At 53.0% G+C, this 19,756-nt stretch overlaps 1 protein-coding gene across 1 annotated transcript; it reads right to left on the reverse strand.

Moving 5' to 3' along the window:
* Nucleotides 1-990: 990 nt before the first annotated feature.
* Nucleotides 991-19,725, reverse strand: CCNK (cyclin K). The gene is made up of 11 exons (XM_040975074.1): nt 19,656-19,725; nt 14,557-14,805; nt 13,337-13,418; nt 12,012-12,143; nt 9,060-9,165; nt 7,865-7,922; nt 7,040-7,209; nt 6,449-6,747; nt 5,833-5,866; nt 3,311-3,382; nt 991-2,096 (listed from the first exon to the last, which is right to left on the reverse strand). Exons 2-11 carry the CDS (start codon nt 14,751-14,753, stop codon nt 1,471-1,473), a joined length of 1,776 nt encoding a protein of 591 aa, XP_040831008.1. The 5' UTR covers nt 14,754-14,805; nt 19,656-19,725; the 3' UTR covers nt 991-1,470.
* Between the last annotated feature and the right edge of the window lie 31 nt (nt 19,726-19,756).

Here is a 19,756-nt window from a genome sequence, read left to right on the forward strand (position 1 = left end):
GTGTGTGTGTGTGTGTCGGGCAGCTCGGCCACCACTGAGTAAGCAATAAGAAAGGGCCCCTGCGACGGGCCAGGGGGTAGTGGCCTGGAAGTGACCAGTGAAGCCCTGCCAGTCCCTGATGCTGCATGGGGTCTAGACTGGAGCAGCATGTCCTGTGAGCCCTCCCATCTTTCCTGGCACCCCGGCTGGCAGGCAGACACCTGTGGGGTGCACCCCATGTGGAGTCACAGAGCCAGCAGCTGGGCGGGGGACAGGTGGGGCCCCAGTCTCTCCCCGGCTGCGCAGCACGGGGCCCACCTACTCTGGTGCCTCGGCTCCCACTGTGAGGGATGCCGCTGGCCCCACCGCGCAGGGCCTCACCAGCCCCAAGTCAGCCTGCTGAGCCGTATTTAGGGCGCGTATTCCTGTCCCACGCACCAGTGTTTAAAGAGAAAAAAGTGACCTTTCATTTTTTTTTCTTGAGACTTGAGTGAGCAAATTGCATACTACTGATTTTCCTAAGAACAGACTGGTGGCTGCCCAGTGGGGCAGGTGGCTGTTTGCTGGGCCAGTGGCAGTGCTGGCTTTGGCCGTGCCCGAGACCCGGGCCACCCACCTGTCCGCCCCTTTGTACCTTCTGTTGAACCACTACGATTTGGGGAGAGAAACAAATAGAGCTTTTTGATAGTGCGGTAAACAATGATCTGAACTATTTTAGTAACGGAGTACTCGACCTGGTTGTGATAGTGTCTACTTTGATGAGCTAGAGAAATAAAGGCCTCTTGGCGAGCCTCGGGCTGCGTGCTTTCTGCTGGGGAGGGGCCCGAGTCCTGCCCGAGGGAACACGTACACAGCAGGCAGGAGCCCCACCGCTTCTCAACAAGCCGTGGGCCGAGCCGTGGGCGAGACTGCCCACTCCTACCCCAGGCACCAGGGCTGCTCCCACAAAGGCCTGTCAGCTGGGCCGGACTGGGAAGGCGGGAGCCCCACCTTCCACTGCCAACAAAGCGCTAGTTGCAGAACAGATTTTATTGGATAACAAAGAGTTTGTAACTGAGATGGAATTCACAGTTTGTTAACGAATCCGCGATCAGACGTAAACTCGTCACTCTCCAAGTACATGGTGCCCCTTTCTTGAGGGAAAAGAAGGCCACCAAGGCAGACCCCGACGCCTAGAAACAGGAGAATGTGCCGACTGCAGATGGAACTGGACTGAGAACTGAGTTTCCAGAAAATAGGCACTGAGTCCTGAAGCTATTTATTGAGCCAATATGGCTGGTGAACATTCTCACTCGCAGAGCGCAGCCGGGCAGGACAGGCGCTGCCCTGGCCATGCTCCAGCTGTGGTCCCATCCCACAAGGGGACCACCCCTACATCATCAGGGCCTGCCTAGCATCCCACAAGGGACCCTGCTGCTACCCACTAAACTAATCTTCAAGTTGATTAGAAAAAACTGAGGTTAAAAAAAAGAGAAAGAAAAAGGCGTCAGGTTATCTCAACCAAGCTGCTCGTCCTAGCCCCCCGACGGGTGGCATACCTGGAGGGGGAATGGGTGGGGGCACGGGTGGCTGCCCGCCAGGGGGCACAGCGGGTGGGGGGTAGCTAGCTGGTGGCAGGCCCAAGCCTGGAGGAGGGTGAGGTGGGACTGCGTGAGTTGGGGGCAGGCGTGGGGGTGGGGGCGGGAAGTTGGGGTTGTATGTGGGGGGAGGTGGCGGGTAGCTAGGAGTTGGGGGCGGAATGGCGGGTGGGGGGAAGGAGGCTGGGGGAGGAGGCACAGGAGGCGGGGGCGGGTTGGGGGGGTAGACATGTGGGTGGTAGGGCAGGTGGGCAGGGGGGCCGTAGGCAGGGGGCAGGGCGCCATAGGAGGGGCCCTCGGTCTTCATCATGGACTGCAGACTCTGGTAACCTTCCCCAGACATGTAAGAGCTGGTGGTGGACATCCCGGTCATGTAGCTGGAGGGGGGCGGGGGTGGTGGCCGGTGGGGCAGGGGTGGTGGCTGGTGCACAGAGGCCGGGTGGGCTGGAGGAGGAAGCTGGACTTTGGGGAGGTCGCTGGCATCCACGGGGCCTGCTGTCTCCGCGTCGCCTAAGGCAGTGGCAAGAGGTGGCTTCCGGTCTGTGGAAGAGAAACGGGTCAAGGCCTGGCTAGGGGCCGTGACCTGGCTGCCTTGATGAGCCCTGGGCAGGAGTGCCCAGTAACTCTCAGGCCGAGCAGCAACGGGAGGCTGGACTCCCAGGACAGTGTTCAGAGGGGTCGGGAAGACCGCACTGCTGTGGGCCAGGGTCCCATGGGCTGCTGTGGCCCATCTCCAGCAAGCCTGGGTCCCCCTTAGCCCCACTGCAGACAAGTCAACATTTCCAATGTACTCATTCATGCTGTTACCCAGAGAAGCGTTTAACTGTCCCTGCAGTGTCCTCAAAGGCCAGCATGCACACATGTGGCACACCCCCCACGTGGAGGTCACTGGTGCTCAGAACCAGGCCGCAGGGCCCTCCAGGTGACTGGCCACGGGCCTCACTCCACTGCAGTCTGTTACCACACACTATGGACTGTGATTTCCCAGGCAGTGTCAAAGGAGCCCACTCCAGGGAGCCAGACCCTCCGTGTCAGTGTGAAGTGAGAGGAAGGCTCAACACAGGCGTGCCACCTCTGCTGAGAGGGACACCAAGGATGACAAGACTGGCGTGGACACAGCAGCACCCCTGCTCTCCCCTGGCTGCTCCCAACAACGCCAGGGAAAGAGCTCTAAGCCTGCAACAGAGACGGTGCCCCCTTGCTCCAAGGCAGAGTATGCCCAACTCTAAGGACTTAAGACATCTGCCACCAGATCCTGGACCAGCTGTACTGCCACTTACAAGCTCACCAAGAAGCATGGTGTCTGCGGCCTTAGCTGCCCTTGCTCCCTGAGCTGCCACAAGGACCTTGAAAGCAGGGCCCGGCTGGCGCTGCGATCTGGCCCAGAGTGGAGAACAAGGCTTCTGCAGTCTTTAAGTCCCCGACTGCTGGGACTGGTTGACAAGCACGGAAAATCTCAGCCAGGGCACACGCCAGCCACAGGCGCTCCTCTCAGAGGCACAGCCTGCAGTTTCACAGCAGGCTCGGGCACCCCCTCCAGGAGGACCCATCTCTCCCACCTGCTCGAGGCTGGCCTTTCCCGAGACGGCACCAAGGTGGAGTTGGGTGGAAGCTGGCTCCTGCCTATCAGTCAGTGCCCCCATGGCCTACTGGGAATGCCTCGAGCTGGCCACCCAGGGTGACCCCGCTTGGACTGGGGGGAAACACTCCTCAGCTGAGTGTCCTCCCTGCTGGCCTGCTCCAAGCACACGTACCTGGAGGCGGGTGGGCCGGAGGCAATGGCGGGTGAGCAGTCTCCATTTTGGGGATTTTAGGTGGTGGTGGTTCTAAAAAAGAAAAGGTGAATTAAGACTCGACTCCTACTTCTTCGTGTGGATAAACACGTGCAGTCGGAGCTTCCCTGGGAACCGAGAGGAGTGCAGCACGGCTCTGTGGGAGCCTGGGAGGCCTCGAAGGCCACACTGGGGACTGCAGTGGAGCCCAGTTCCCTGGCTTTAGCTCTCTAACTCCTCACTGCACAGAGCACATGGGAAAGGCCCTGAGCTCTGGGGTGCCCCCGGAGAACCCTCCACCTTGCCATGCGCAGTGGGATGGGAAGCTTTCCAGCACGCAGCATGCCTAAGTTGCTCCTTGGCTGGGGTGGCAGAGGTCTGGGGGCACGCGTAGAGCACAGTCCCTGGGGCTGCTGGGGGGCAGGCCGTCACCAGGATCCACAAGGACAAGGCTCGGTGGCCCAGACTGTCCGTTCCGGAAGGTGGCAGGCATGCACACCTCATGGGAGAAGAGCCTGTGTGCCGTGGTCCTCCTGGAGCTCATCAGCCCTGGGCCGAGCGGCACCCGACAGGAGGCTCCTCTGTCACCTCGGGCCGAGCGGCACCCGACAGGAGGCTCCTCTGTCACCTCGGGCCGAGCGGCACCCGACAGGAGGCTCCTCTGTCACCTCGGGCCGAGTGGCACCCGACAGGAGGCTCCTCTGTCACCTCGGGCCGAGCGGCACTGCGACAGGAGGCTCCTCTGTCACCTCGGGCCGAGCGGCACCCGACAGGAGGCTCCTCTGTCACCTCGGGCCGAGCGGCACCCGACAGGAGGCTCCTCTGTCACCACGGACCACTTTGCTTTGGTGTCCTTTGTCTCAAAGACAAGCAGACTCAAGGTCCAGGGATTTCTACTCTGGACAGAGACCAATTCCTCCTACGTGATGTCTGCTGCTGCCATCCACCTTGCCTCTGAAATCAGGGCCCTCACTGCCCAGCCCCATCCCTACCACCCTTCAGCCAGTGCTCCCCCCACACGCCACCTTCTCACCCAGTCCCGTCCCCATGGCACCTGCCTCGGTTCCCCCGTCACAGCCACACGAGCTGCAGCTGCAAACGCCAGCACTGCTCAGGCAGCAACATACAAGTGTAGAGTATATCACACGAAAAGTGTAACCAACTGAAACGAATGTTATTGGTGCACTCATTACCTAACCTGGTCAATCAAAAACTTTAATGCGCCAGCAACATGAAGCTGTTTCGAGAAGATACATTCTCTTTCCTCACAAAGACTTGCAAACCTTCGGCTGGACTTGGGCCAAAGGCATCATAGCACGGCATGCTCAGCTGTCCTCTACGACCGTGAACTCTAACTGCACAGCATAGCCAGACCTCATGGCCCTCCTCTTCTGGTCCCAGGACCTGCCTGCAAGCTTGCCCCGATTCCCGTGCAGGCTGGGATGTGGTCTGGCTGCATTCCCACGACGGCTACGTGCAGGACTACACACTCAGCGGGTGGGATCTAGCCTGCTTTGGTGGCAGAGGTGACAGAGGAGACTCTCGTCTGAGTGCTGCTCGGCCCACAGTGACAGAGGTGACAGAGGAGCCTCCCGTCTGAGTGCTGCTCGGCCCACAGTGACAGAGGTGACAGTGGAGCGGCTGGGATCTAGCCTGTTTTGGAGCTGGGCCTTTGGGATCTGACCAGGACCAGCATTAGCTATGGTGTCAGGGTGGAGAACAGAGACGCACTCCGTCCCTTGGCTGCAGCACAGTCTATTCTTGCATCTCACACTTATGTCAACTTGGCGCTGAAAACAAGCCCCCTCCCCAACCGTTCCCAACACGGTGGGACCCCTCCTGAGCTTTATCCTAACCCGAAGCTCTCACAGCAGCTCAACGGACAGGAGCTGAGCAACAACAAAGTGGAAGCCAACAGCATGCCTTCAGAGCTCCACAGTCAGGGCAGACTGACACAGATCCAGAACATTCCTAATTTCTGTTCTGGAAGTTTTCAGATTTTGCTCATTCTCCCTGTTTATTTCTAATAACCACTGCTGGTACAAAGGTTAAAAACAAAACAAAAAAAACCACAAAACCCCCAAATCCCCAAAACACGCCGACAGCAGTGCCAGCAGGCCTGTCCCCCGGCCCAGCTGGGATGGGCACAGCCGCTGCATGGCACTGCTGCCATGTGCAGCATGGGCCCTCGGAAAGCCCACTCCTTTGTCTATGACAGCTGAACTCATGCCTAAACCCCCAGCTCTCCTGAGCTGGAACTACACTTCTGCGGTGACACTCCTCCTGCATGCCTAAATGTACTTTTATATGAATCACTAGACATTTCTACTGCCAGTCATGGTCGCTGTCTTGGTACTTTTCATTAAAGCAACCTCTAAAAATCTATGGTGATGCGCCAGGCACACAAGACCGGGCACTCTCCCTGGCAGACAGGCCCAGTGTGGGACCGTCACTGACACGGAGAAGGCAGCACACCGAGAACACGGCTCAGACCGAGCGCTTACCTGCGGCTTTGCTCTCTTCCTTGGGAGAAACCACCTGTCAGAGACAGAGAGACTGTTAATGCAGATCCGGGCACTCGGTGGACAAGACAGGAACGCCGCTGCTGGCCTGGACCTAACAGGCCATCTTCCTGCTTGCTTCCACGGAGCCGTCCACACAGCGCCGAGGACACGACACTTCACACTTCCTCCCGCAGTCACCACACAGCACGGCTGCCTCTTTCTCATACGCTGACACTGGGGCTGTGAGGGCAAAGCCTTCCTCTGCCAGCTGGCTGCTCTGTGAGGGATGGGGATATGCTCCTTCTAGAAGCTTACAAGTGCCCCGTGCCACGGGACACCAACGAGGGGCACTGACTGAAGAGACAGCAGCTGGGACCACACAGGGTCAGACAAGCCCTGTCAGGATTACGCTGGCGGAGGCCAGAGAAGGCAGACCAGCACTCCTGGTCCATCCACAGAGGCCGTCCATCCTGCGAGCACACCAGGTTCGGGCTTCCCACTGTCATGAAGTCAGAGGGAGCCTGCTTCTCTGGTCAGCAACAGGAAGTGTTGAGGGGAGACGCCAAGAGCGGTTTGGATTTGGGGACTCCCAGCGGCTACCTGGAAGCTCACTCACCACGGCTCGCTTCACCTGTCGCGGAGGACTAGGCTGTGGAGATGGCTTCTTGGGCTGCTGTGCCTGCTGCTGCTGCGGCTGTGGCTGCTGCTGCGGCGGCGGCGGCGGTGGCGCTGATGGCTGGGCCTCCTTCTGTGGGGGCTGTGGGGGTTCGGAGCCCTGGGGCGGTTGCGACTGTTGTACTTGCGGCACTTGCGGTGCGGGTTGGAGAGCTGGGGGCTGCTGCAGCTGATGTGGGGTGTGATGAGGCATCTGCTGCTTCCCTTGGGAGTAAAGGTCCAGGATCTGGTGGCAGATGTCTAAGTGACAGACAGCAATGACACCACAGATTCGTATCAGAAAGAAAATTTCACAGAGGAAAAAATCAGCAACCATTCTCTCACAAGGATCAACCGGTAAGGCAGGACTCACGCAGGACAAACAAACTGCTCTCTACAACATCCTGTACACTTCTAGCTCGCCAGAATTACATGCTGCGACACAGCGAGACATCAGAAATTTTCATTTTAAGACCCCCTGAAAACACTGCTTTCATATGCTTCTGGAGACTCAGCCGCGGAGCTGCGCTCAAGGCAGGACGCCCCCACACACCTTCCAGAACGTCCACAGGGACGTCCTGCACAAACTGCTCCCACCACCGCCGGTACAGGGGCTTCGAGGTCCACTCCTGGATCTCAAATTTGCACAGACGTCCTGCGAGGTACATGACGGCGACTGCTATGATCTCCGGCTCCCACTGCAGCGACAGCGTGGTGCAGAGGCTGCAAAGCAAGAAGCACACCGCTTGAACCGCACGAGCTCAATGACTGGTCCAAGTCACGACGTCGCGGGGACTCCACCACCTTCTGCCTTGTTTATTCTTCACCTGCATAACTCACGCATTCTAGAGAAGTCTCAGCCTTCTAAAGGTACAAAGTTATTTTAAACATAGGCACTAGGCTATTTCTTAAAAAATACGACACTTCCAACACATTAAAAATCTATGTCACACAATACAAATGACAATGCTTTACATCTGTTGAAACAACAGCCACTGGACTGTTTCTTCAAGTCAATCCTCAGGGTGGTCAACATGTGCAAACCTAATGTAAAGGCAACGTCAGCCTCGGGGCGCAGCAAGCCGGCGGCACCCTGCCCCCTAGTCCCTCCCACCCCACCCAGATCCTGGGGCCTTCGGAAGCACACACCAAGCTCTTGGATGACCATCAGTGTTTTCTCTCTCTCACCACTGTGTCGCTGAGGCCGGAAGGAGAAACCCTCCTGGAAAAGTGACCCACGACTGTCCCCAGCCTGGCCACCAGCTGGCCCCTCCTCCAGGGGCAGGTCAGCTTCCTCTGACACAAATGAGGAATTCAGGATTAACGAACCCCAAAATCTTCTGTCTATTTCAACTGAATCAACACTGAATAGGAGTACCTGTCATTCACAAATGTCCATGCCATCTGAACCAACTTCTGAATTTTGTTTTTATCACCTACAAATGAGAGAAAAAAGAGTAATTGGTGTTGGAGGGAAGAATTCACAAGAAGCAATAGATTTTAAAAACTAGGGTGGGGAGCTAGCCTTGTAGCACAGTGGGTCACACTGCTGCATGTGACGCTGGCAGCCTGTACTAATTGTTAGTTCCAAGGCTGGCGACTCTTCTTTTTCACAGATTTTATTTTTATTGGAAAGGCAGAATTACAGAGAGAGGGAGACACAGAGAAAAAGATCTTCCGTCCACTGTTTCATTGTCCAACTGGCTGCCTATGGTTGGAGCTGAGCCGAGCCGACCTGAAGCCAGGAGCTTCTTCTGGGTCTCCCACACAGGTGCAGGGTTCCAAAGCTTTGGGCCGTCCTCTACTGCTTTCCCAGGCCACAGGCAGGGAGCTGGATGGGAAGTGGAGCAGCTGGGATGTGAACCGGAGCCCATGTGGGATCCTCCTGCGTGCAAGCTGATGATTTACCCACTGAGCTGTTGTGCTGGACCCACTACCCTGCTTCTGACCCGACTTCTTGAGATGCACCTGGGAAGGCAGCTGATGGCCTACTGTCACTGCCAGGCACCCAGCATGGAAGACCAGGATGGCATGTCTGACTGTTGGCTTTAGTCTGGCCCAGTCCTAGTTGTTGGGGCCATTAGGGGATCAAATCAGCAGATACAAGATTTTCCTTTCTCTGTCACTCTGCTTTTCAAATAAAAAACAAACAAACAAACAAAAAACCACAGACATCTCACCTAAAACAATCATAAAGCAAAAATACAACAGACCAAACACTCTGGTGAGTTTAGTCCATTCCAGTCTGCAGCAGAGGACGCTGGCCTGGGAGGCCTGGGTGAACGACGCTGGTCTGCCTGCTCTGCCCTGCTCACACATGACCAACGCAGACAGGTCGCTCAGGGAGACCGGCTCCAAGGCTGACTCAGTAATCTATTTAAAAGATCCCAACCCATGTTCCTGCCTCATGGCACTTGGCAACTGGATGATAGGAAACATCATTCAATGATAATTCTGAGTAGTTTGGGCAAGCTACATCCTGACTTTACACACCGAACTCCTCCCCTTAGAGATGCAAAATTGCAAACACTTGATTTCAGAAGGAAAAGTGCTTTTAACAACATCCCCCTTACCTTTGAGCTGTTTTGCATACTTGAGTAGGAACTGGTACGGATGCTCCACCTGCAGGTCAAACTTGATGGTCTGTAGTAAGATTCTCTCCAGAACCATTACTTCTTCCTGAAAGGGAGTAATCAGCACTGGGACAGGAATCACACTCCCAGACCCCAAGTTAATGAAAATGCCAGTGTGCCCACGCCCCCTGCCACTTCTATTGTAGCAAGCTTTCTGTTTTTATTCTTTTCTCTCCCACTCAGGCTCTTAAAATGCAGAGGGAAAATGATAAATTCTAAAAACAACTCAAAATAGGAAGATGAACTAGAGGATTAACTTAGTAACATCTTGAAGAGGCATTCATTTTGTTTCCAGTGATTTTTTTTAACTTTGTATTGTTGCTCTGAATTTTTTACTTTGTGAGTCACTCTCACAAAACATACTGTCACTTTATATAGATAATGTTCTTTCAAAATTCCCATAAACAGTTTCAATTTCTCAGGAATTTCACTGAAAACCTTCAACAAGGCAGGCAGCAGGTGAGAGCGTGTGTGCAGGGGACACACCACCGCGCTGAAGTCACAGAGCTGCGCTGTGTGCGCCCACGGGCACGTGAGCACATACTGGACTGAACGGCTTATTTCATCACTTTCCCTCTCCTCAGAAAGTTTTCTTTAAGATTTATTTTATTTTATTGCAAAGGCAGATATACAGAGAGAGGGAGACACAGAGAAAAAGATCTTCCGTCCACTGTTTCATTGTCCAACTGGCTGCCTATGGTTGGAGCTGAGCCGAGCCGACCTGAAGCCAGGAGCTTCTTCTGGGTCTCCCACACAGGTGCAGGGTTCCAAAGCTTTGGGCCGTCCTCTACTGCTTTCCCAGGCCACAGGCAGGGAGCTGGATGGGAAGTGGAGCAGCTGGGATACAAATTGGTGCCCATTTGGAATCCTGGGCATGGAAGGTGAGGATTTACCCACTAGACTATCACGTTAGGCCCCAGAAAGTTTTCTGTTTTGTTAGGATTCTTGTTCTATCAAAGTCTGAACTTTGGTATTATGTTACTAAATATTATTCCATAGAAATACCTATTTTGCTATTGATTGGGAACTTGCTGAATTCACAGATCAAGTAAAATGAAGACATTTAAATACATTTCATCTTCCTATTAAAAATTTATTAGTATCTTGTCAATCCTTTAGTTTTAAAGAAACCTGCCAGTTTTCACAAGGGTCGTCTCTGGATATTTTACCGCTGCTTTTGTAAATGCAGTGTTGTCTCTGATCACGCTAACTAGCTCATGTTCCTAACAGGGACTTCTTGAGATCAGCTGCATGGCTGTCCCACCTAGCACTGAAAGGCAGTCTGCAGGGGAGAAGCACAGGGAGCCTCCCTGCCTTCCGAGAACAGGGGGAGAAGCACGGGGAGGCTCCCTGCCTTCAGAGAACAGGGGGAGAAGCACGGGGAGGCTCCCTGCCTTCGGAGAACAGGGGGAGAAGCACGGGGAGGCTCCCTGCCTTCTGAGAACAGGGGGAGAAGCACGGGGAGGCTCCCTGCCTTCCGAGAACAGGGGGAGAAGCACGGGGAGGCTCCCTGCCTTCCGAGAACAGGGGGAGAAGCACGGGGAGGCTCCCTGCCTTCAGAGAACAGGGGGAGAAGCACGGGGAGCCTCCCTGCCTTCGGAGAACGGGCCTGGAGGAGCTCAGGGGCAAGCGGATGCATAGCCGACAGGCTGTCACTCTCAAGCACAGTGCAGACTAGAGACCAAGGTTTCCTAACCTAGTTTCCTTAGTGCTGTCTCATGAAAGCTTTAAGGAATCTTTGAAATTTCTACATGGCCTTCCAAAAAATTCCTACCTTTAAAAGCTTTTTCCCCATTACTGTCATTACTTGTTTCTCAGAAGCGTCACCATTTGCTTTAATGCAGAGATGACCTCCCACCATGTGTTCCCACCCGCCTCCAAGCTGTGGCTCAAGGGCAGGTGTGCGGTTCTGTCTCAAACACCCAACGAAGGGGAGGTGCTTCCAGGTCCCCCTGCAGACTCAGGCAGGCCTCAGGGCAGTGTGCTGGGCACACTGCCTCAGAGCTGGGCAGGACGATCCTTCAAAGCGCCGGCCACAGCTCATACTCTGATGTGTGTGTGACACCCCATCCAGCACAGGCCAGCACAGTCCTACTCTCACGGTGCTCACAGCTGAGTCATTGAAGTAATTATTTCTTAAACATCAAATGGTAAATTAAAAAAAAAAAAAAGTCTTGGGTCAGGTGTGGTGGCACAGCTGGCATTAACATTCATACCAAGCCCATGTTAATGGCCTGGCTGCTCCACTTCTGACCTCTCTCATGTGGCCTGGGAAAGCAGAGGACAGCGCAAGGCCTTGGGCCCCTGGACCCATGTGGGAGACAAGGAAGAAGCTTTCAGCTCTTGGCTCCTGGCTTCAGATCTGCTCAGCTTTGGTTGTAACGGCCATTTGGAGAGTGAATCAGCAGATGGAAGATCTCTCTCTCCTTCTCTTTCTGTAAAATCTACTTTTCAAACAAAAATTAACAACAAGTCTTAAAAACAAAAAAAAAGAGCAAGCTACTGCAGTGCTATGAAGGATGAACAGCAGGTACTACACAGGCACAGAATTGGGAAAATGCCATGGTCCCCACAGTGGCGCTTTTACAATGCAACAAAAACTTGTATACAACTATTTAGCAATCTTTGCTCACACTGGCATGAGTTTGGCAAGGGGACAGAATGGCTACTTTGACCAGCAGCAATCCCATGCAGCACATTTTACCCACACTGGCAGCACAGAAGCCAGCCTGAGGCAGGACCCATTGCTGAGGATGCTGAGAGGGGTGGCACTGGGGGCAAGGGAGGATGTGCACACCAGCCCACCCTGCTGGCACAGCTGGAGTGCCAAGGGCAGGCCGTGCTACATTCGCTCCTCTTAAAAGCCAGGCACCTGTGCTTTGGTGCGCCTACCTTTGGATCATCTCCAAACTGACCAAACTGGACATCATTTAATAAACTCCGCGCTGTTTTGATGATATCTTTACATTTTTTGGGTGTTTCTTCTACTTTTCCAGCCAAAAATAGACAACACGCTCCGGTCACCTGGAGGGAGACAAAAGCCCTTGCTGTTTGTTATCGAAGATCATGCAGTTTTGGTCACCAGGATCAAGCAGCCGTCCTGTTCTCCTGCCATGTGCGTTCTCCTTCACCCATGTGCTGCTCCACAGGGCAGAGACTGCTCACACACCCTCCTCACCTCACAGATCTGACTTCATAAATGTAAAATACAACTTTCTTCAGAAAATGCCAAAAAGGAGAAGTCACAGAAATGAGCTTTCCTTTAAATTTGAAACATAGCCCTCTGAAACGAGAAGCTGTGCGTGGAAAAAGGAGCCACCCACGGAAGCACACATCTGCAAGCCCTCCCGAGTCCACCTCCCACCTTTCCTGCCTCTTTGCTACACTCTGTCCCCACAAATGCTTATGCCGAGTCGGGCCTTTGTGGGGTCAGCCCCTCAATGGTAGGCATGAGTCTCCTAAGAGGAGAGGCCCAGCTGAGAGCTAGATCCCCATAGGACAGGGAAGGTGCCTTCTGAGTCCAGGCAGCAACACCCTGACTGGCTGGCCCCCGGAGATGGGGAGTGTTGGCTTCCAGACCAGGAGGAATCCTGTGAGCCTGAAGGAGCCGAGCACCTGGGCCTGCAGCTGCACCCACTGATCTGTCTCCAGCCTCCATCTGCCCCACACCACTCCCGACTCACACAGCTCTCACTGCCTGGGATGCTGCCCCACGCCACGCTGACTGGCAGGAGCTGTGCGCCTAGCTTCCACTGCTGGCTGGGGCTGGTATTCATTGGCTGGCTGCCTGAGCCCACCTCTGCATGGCGCCCAAGGCTGAACTTCCTCCTGGGAGACCGCCTCTGCACTCTCCCTGGTGCCCCAGATCAAGGCGTGACTGGGCAGTGCCTGGTTGGTGGCAGGGAATGTACAATGTCTGTTTCCCCTTGCTTTCTTTGTCGGGTCACAATTGCAATCCCAAATTTATTTTGGGAAAGTTAACAAGGAAGTAAATTTTCACACAAAATACAATATGTTGTCTAGATTAGAACACAATTAATTGGGAAAAAAAAACCCTCAAGTTTGAGGATATTTTTGTTTATATACTTACACAGTACACACCATATCAAAAGCAATACTTCTGGAAAATATAACACAAATGGCAGTACAATCAGCCCACCAAACTGTGTGGAACCAATAACACATGGCAGGGTTAACAGTAAAATGTAAACACTTACATATCTTGGGAATTGCTTGAAGGAATGAAACATATAGAAGCGATGAAAATAAATTATTCCAGTTGCCAGGGTATCATAATGTCTGTTGTTCTGGTTAAGGATTTTACTGTAACTCGTATAGTTTTTCTTTAGTTAAATGCAGAAAACAATAAAGAGAAGCAACAACACAAGCATGGGTAAAGCGAGCACGGCCAAGAGCAAAGCGGGCGGAGGGAATCGCGGCAGCAAAGTGTTCATAGGAGCAACCCGCAGAGACACTCGTACTGCGGCCTGTGGATGCCATCTGAAAGGCAGAGAGAGAGAGGGACAGACAGAGGGAGAGAGGGACAGACAGAGGGAGAGAGACAGAGAGAGGGAGAGAGACAGACAGAGAGAGAGAGAGAATACCTTCCATTTGCAGTTATTCCCATACGCTCACATCATCTGGAGCAGGACAGGCTACAGCCAACAGACAAGGGGGTCTCATGTGGGTGGCAGCGGCCTTCTTAGACCATTTCCACCAACTTCCTGGGGACATTAACAGAGGTGGACTGGAAATGAAGCAGCTAGATTTGGTACTCAAGCTGACTCTCACTTGGGGTACCAATGTACCCCAAGAAAGCTATGACACAATGTTGGCCTCCAACTGTGATTTTTAAAAGTTCCTATCTGTTTCCATTTGAAAGGCCGGGGCAGGAGGAAGGGGGGTTCCAGGAGAGAAAGTGAGGGGTACGGAGGTAAGGAAAGGGGCACTTGGGGGGAGAAAGACGGAGGGAGAGAGACAGAGACAGATAGATATTGTTAACTTTCTTCCACCTGCTTGTTCCCCAAATGCTCCCAATAGCCACTCCGGACCCGGCTGAAGGTGGGAGTCAGGGAACCAAAACTTGAACCACAAGGTGCTGCCACCCAGCTGTGTGTGTTGGCACACAGCTGGAACTGGGAAGGGCAAAGACTTGAACCCCAGCGCGCTGACATTTGACGTGGGTGTCTCAAGCCGCCTCTTAAAGGCTGTGGACAATGCCCGGTCCAATGTGATCTTAAGGGGGCTGTTTTTCTCCTGCGTGGTTATCTGCAAATTCTACATATTAAAGGACAAACCCCTGAAGAGACAGGGAAATCAAAAAGCACATTGGAAATAAGCCAGCTAAGGAGTGCCCTGCTGGGCAATCTGAGCGCGTACTACTTATTCTCGGTGGGCGGGGGAGCCACCTGCAGAGATGGCAGAGAGATCAGGATACAGTCCCAGACGCGTGCCCACATCAAAGATGAACCGGGCTCCTTCTCGGCGGTACCGGGCCTCGGTGGCTGGATCAAGTCCTTCGAGTTGGGAGGGTGTATGAGCCAAGTCTTTCTTATCCCAGTACCAACATGGTTTTGTGTGGTCCAGGTTTGCTGAAGTTACTGAAGGGCTTGAATTTTCTTTATTCTCCTTCATTTATTGACGTATACTCGTTCTTTCCAAGAGGCGCTCTGAGGACGTCCGACTCCTAGAGAAGAGGCAGCAAGGTTGGGAGGGGTGCCACACTAAGCGGCTTCTGTGATCATGGGCTGTACCTGATGGGGGTCAAAATCGCCACAGCAACAACAGCAACCGTTAGTGCGCAGCTCAGGCTAACCTCCAAAGCCACGCTCGGCCACACCACAAGTCCTGTTAGCAAGAGTATTCCCACTCCAGTGGCCACGGATGGCTAGAAAGTTACTTCATCTGGCCTTATGGAAAACACAGGAGGCACTTGGAAAGTCAGTAAGTCTATAGCAGGTAAATTCTTTGTAAAGATTTATTTGTTTTTATTTGAAAGGCAGAGTTACAGAGACAGAAGGAGTGACAGAGAGCTTCCATTCACTGGTTCACTCATTCATTCCCCAGATGCTCTCAACAGCCAGGGCAGGGAACGTCTGGAAGCCAGGAATCAGGGGTTCTTTGCGGGTCTTCCATGGGGGTGCAGGGTCCCAGGGCTTTGGGTCGTCCTCGACTGCTTTCCCAGGCCACAGGCAGGGAGCTGGATGGGAAGTGGAGCAACCGTCCTCAAACACCACATGGGATGCCAGCACTGCAGGTGGACTTTTTAAGCTGATAATTTTTTATGGTCGACAAAGATGTCGCACATTTCCAAATGTCCCTCGGCAGAAAAAGGTGTGTCATCCTTGGAAGAGTTAAAACTAGACACATATTTGGAAGAAACTAAGTGTGCCCCACTCCCTTCCAGTCTTACTTCACTAAACACACTTCTGCGGTCCAGGCTTGGTTTCCACTGTTGGGGCCAGTCGGAATCCACTTCTAAGACTTATGCTCCAAAATAATACAGCACCCCATCACATTTCCCCTCTTTTAGTTTAACTTGGTTTTAGTTGGGCACTTGGCAAAACCTTCAAAATGGGAAAGACTGCTGAAGTGAGACACACGAATGAGACATGGGTTTAACTACTGGGGGGTGGGGAGAGGCAGAAGCCCTGCGAAGAACTCCCCAGGACCGCTCTTGCTCTCGCTCTCATCTTTTTCCTGTTTCTCATTCAGGCAAGAAAATGCCAATCTCACCCAGAGGCTACTGGAACAGGTAAGGAGGGCAGGGAAGAGTTCCACAAGAGGCCTCAGGGCTCCTTTCTTTCTTTCTTTCTTTTTTTTTTTTAAAGCTTTATTTATTTCTATGTGAAAGGCAGATTTACAGAGAGAAGAGACAGAGAGGTATCTTGTATCCGTTGGTTCATTCTTCAAATGATTGCAACCACTGAGGCCCGGCCAGTTCCAAGGCCGGCGCCTGGAATCCTTCCAGTCCTCCCATATAGGTGTAACATTACAAGTGGAGCAGCAAGGACTCAAACTGGCAGCCATATAGGAGGGCAGAAGAGCAGGCAAAGGCTTCACAAAGCTATACCATGGCCCTAGCCTACTTTTCAAACAAAACACACAACAACAACAAAAGGCCACTGACCTGTATACACCTAATGAATGGCTTATCTGCATAATTCTTACGCATCACAGAAACATCTGCACCACACACACAAGGCTCTCACATCAGTGGGGCAGGAATGGAACGAACAGGCTGTAGATCAACAGGCAAGTCAGACTGCGAGCAGCAGAGGGTAGGTTTTGTTCCTCATCAGAGGCCAAATGTGCCAGTCGGAGGGGGGCAAAGGGCCAGGAATAATAAAAAAGTACAGTAAGGCAGTTAACCTTGCAATGAAGCTCCTGCGGCTGCAGATACAAGTGAAAACTTGTGACGTGTGCATCCCAGAAGGGCTGCAGCTCGTGTCCTAGCTACTCCACTCCCTGCCAGCCACGGGAGACCTACAGTGCCAGGCTTCAGCCTGCTCAGCCCTGGCCATCTGGGGCTGGACGAGCCGTGGAAGAGGACCCTTCCTCTTTCTCTGTAACTCTATTTCCAAGCAAGCAAGCAAACAAACAAACAACAACAAAAGGGGGGGGGAAGTTCTTTCTCTGAGAAGTGAAAGTTGGACACAGATATAGATAAAACTAAACACATTCAAGTCCCCGGTGTCCCAGCCCAACTCTACTGATAAGCAAGGAGTGGTGAACAATCCATGACAATGAGCATAAACGAACAGAACAGAAACATTCCTCTAAGTCATTCATGGTCCTGGAAAAATCCTTGCTCCACTTTCATAATCCTACTCTGTTAGTTTTCAGTAATTTTTTCACTAGACTGTGAAGCTAAAAATCTTCTCATCAGCAGATTGTGGTTACTGTGAAAACTTACGAAGATTTCTGAGCTCCACACTGACAATCTCCCTGTAAGGGTGCATCCCGACATGGGGCGTCAGTATCACAGGGACCACCCTTTCCAGAACGGAAGAGCCATTTAACACTGTGCAGGGAGAAGCAACAGTGGGACACTAATCAATTCATCCCCCTCTCTTACCACCAAACTCCTGACCTTCACTGGGCCACTCTCAAGAACTGGATACTAGGGCCCGGCGGCGTGGCCTAGCAGCTAAAGTCCTCGCCTTGAATGCGCCGGGATTCCATATGCAAGCCAGTTCTAATCCCAGCAGCTTCACTTCCCATCCAGCTCCCTGCTTGTGGCCTGGGAAAGCAGTCGAGGACAGCCCAAAGCCCTGGGACCCTGCACCCGCGTGGGATACCCGGAAGAGGTTCCTGGGTCCTGGCTTTGGATCGGCATAGCTCTGGCCGTTGCGCTCACTTGGGGAGTGAATCATCAGACGCAAGATCTTCCTCTCTGTCTCTCCTCCTCTCTGTATATCTGACTTTCCAATAAAAAGAACTGGATACTAGTTACAAAGTGGCCCATGTCACTGCTGAGTAGCAGTAACAGCCACTCCCAAGAACTGGATGTTGGTTACAAAGTGGCCCACGTTACTGCTGAGTAGCAGGAGCCGGCCTCACCTCCACCTTGTCACTGCACTCATCTCCTGCTGATCTTTGTCAGCTTCCTTCCCTACATCTGTTATAGAGATGGCACCAAGTCACTGATAAGTGAAATCCACCTTTTAAAACTCTCTGACTTCTCTTGAGGTCTCCTTAGCTAATGGCTGCTTTGAAAATACAAGCATTTTTACATTCCTTTCTATTGTCCATGGGGAGCCGGGGGAAGCAAGCATTTTCTCCGAAGGGGCTTCAAGTCTTCTCTGAATACTGCCAGTCAAAATGGGGAAAACAATCCTGTCACTAAGCCTGTGCAGCGGATGGAGCGGGAACACTGCATTTCTGCCGGACTGTGCCTGGGCACCCTCGTGATCCACACAGCCAGCAAGGGCAGGTGCAGCCTGTCTGCAGATCCAGGCACCACTTTCCCTCAACCTAGAAACCAGCTCACCTCTGCAAAGGAGCCCGGGAACCTAGAAGCATTTGTTGTCAGGTCAGTTCTTCCACATCGGAAATACTCATGACTTCTGCGGAGATGTGAATTTTTTCTCCCTGTAAATCTGGTGTTGTCCTTCAGGAAGACACTAAGCCACGCACATGCTATGGGTCGGGTACTAGGAACAGATACCTCACCCAAATGCATTTGTCAAGTCCACTACGACAGAAGCCTCTGTGGGCTCGCTTCTGTCCAGCAATCCCTCCCCCACCATCAGTCTAGCTGAGTCGAACAGAGGAAAGTGCCTCGTGTCACATGACTGTTTCCTGAGGTGCCACAAGTTTGAGGGACCAGTTCTCCTTTCCCACATATTTACAACTCCTGTCCACTTAATCAGAATCTGAAAAGTGAATAAATTCCAGCACCAAGAGGCACCACTGCGAAAACTCAAGCTGTCCCAGACCCCTGTGTTATTACTGTTAACATTTTTCGGTAAATCATCACTCTAGTTAGGATTCCCTCCAGGCTGTGAACAATGAGTTTACATTTTTCCCCGTGCTCCCTAACTTCAACTGTGTTCCAACAGGAGTTAGGAGTCAGTCCCCTTTGATGTCTTTATAATCTCTGTAACTACCGAGAACTTCTTTGTCCTCACCCAGTTTTCATCTTTCTCTCATTCAACATATGCCCTGGTTCCAATCTCTCAAACCACCACGCCAGCTCATTCCATGGTCCAAAACTGGGAACAAGTATTTTTTTTTTCTTTATGACATTTAACTTCAAAGAAAGAGTACTTAAAACTTAAGAACCTTATTAATAGTGCAAATGTTTCTTTATCGCTTATGGTGGAAAACGCAACACGTAGGAAATAATGACTTAATGCAAGAATCAACTAACATGCTTTAACAGTGCTTCGCTGCAATCAAAATGGTAGAAAACGGGGAGGGGGACTCTAAAAATCAGACACTAAGGACAAACATTGAAAAAAAATGAAGCAACCCTGGCTTATGATATTTACAGGCAAGAACACGATACCGACACAGCACTCGCATCGCCCATCCACTCTTGGAGGACAGTTTACAAAATGCCCCTCCAGAGTGAGCGTTCTAAGTCGTTCCTAACCTCAGGGCACTTAGGAGAAGCTCCGTTTAACTGGCAATTCAAGTATAGGAAGCGTTACTGGAGCATGGAACAGCCCACAGAGAAACGCTCCGGACCTACGGCCCGCTTCTCAAGAACGGACCAAAGAACAACTCCCGGAACCACAAGCCCGACCTACCTTCCCCAGACGGAGGTGTTCGGACGCGCCTGTGCCATTCCCTCGGCATCCCCGCCTGCCCGACCGGCCCGGGCTGCGGGCTGCGAGCCACCTGCCCAGCGCGGACGTGGCGTCTGCGCCTGCGCGGCCCGGCCCCCACCTGCCAGGAAGCCCGCGCCGGCCCCTCGCCCGGCTCCCGCCGACGCCATCGTGCACGGCACGAGGGGCTCCGCCAGCGAGCGGCGGCAGGCTCCCCGGGCGCGCGGGAGCGAGGCGCGGCGGCGGTCGGTGGGTCCCTTACCTCTCGTCTCAGGCAGGCCTCTTAGCTACGTCTCTCCTTTCCGCTGGTGGCCATCTTGGATGCGGAATGCTGTGGGCCGTACGTCATCGCGCTGCGTCTCG

This window comes from Ochotona curzoniae, unplaced genomic scaffold (assembly GCF_017591425.1).
Source record: "Ochotona curzoniae isolate NIBS_2020 unplaced genomic scaffold, NIBS_Ocur_1.0 contig_2688, whole genome shotgun sequence".
Lineage (NCBI taxonomy): Eukaryota > Metazoa > Chordata > Mammalia > Lagomorpha > Ochotonidae > Ochotona > Ochotona curzoniae.

Excerpts from the sequence above, each read along its gene's own strand:
- CCNK (XM_040975074.1), bottom strand. The coding sequence starts at position 14,753 with ATGAAGGAGAATAAAGAAAATTCAAGCCCTTCAGTAACTTCAGCAAAC. Across the intron at positions 12,144-13,336 it reads TCAAGCAATTCCCAAGATAT|GTGACCGGAGCGTGTTGTCT; the intron begins GTAAGTGTTTAC and ends GTCTCCCTCCAG. Across the intron at positions 5,867-6,448 it reads GACAGGTGAAGCGAGCCGTG|GTGGTTTCTCCCAAGGAAGA; the intron begins GTGAGTGAGCTT and ends TGTCTCTGACAG.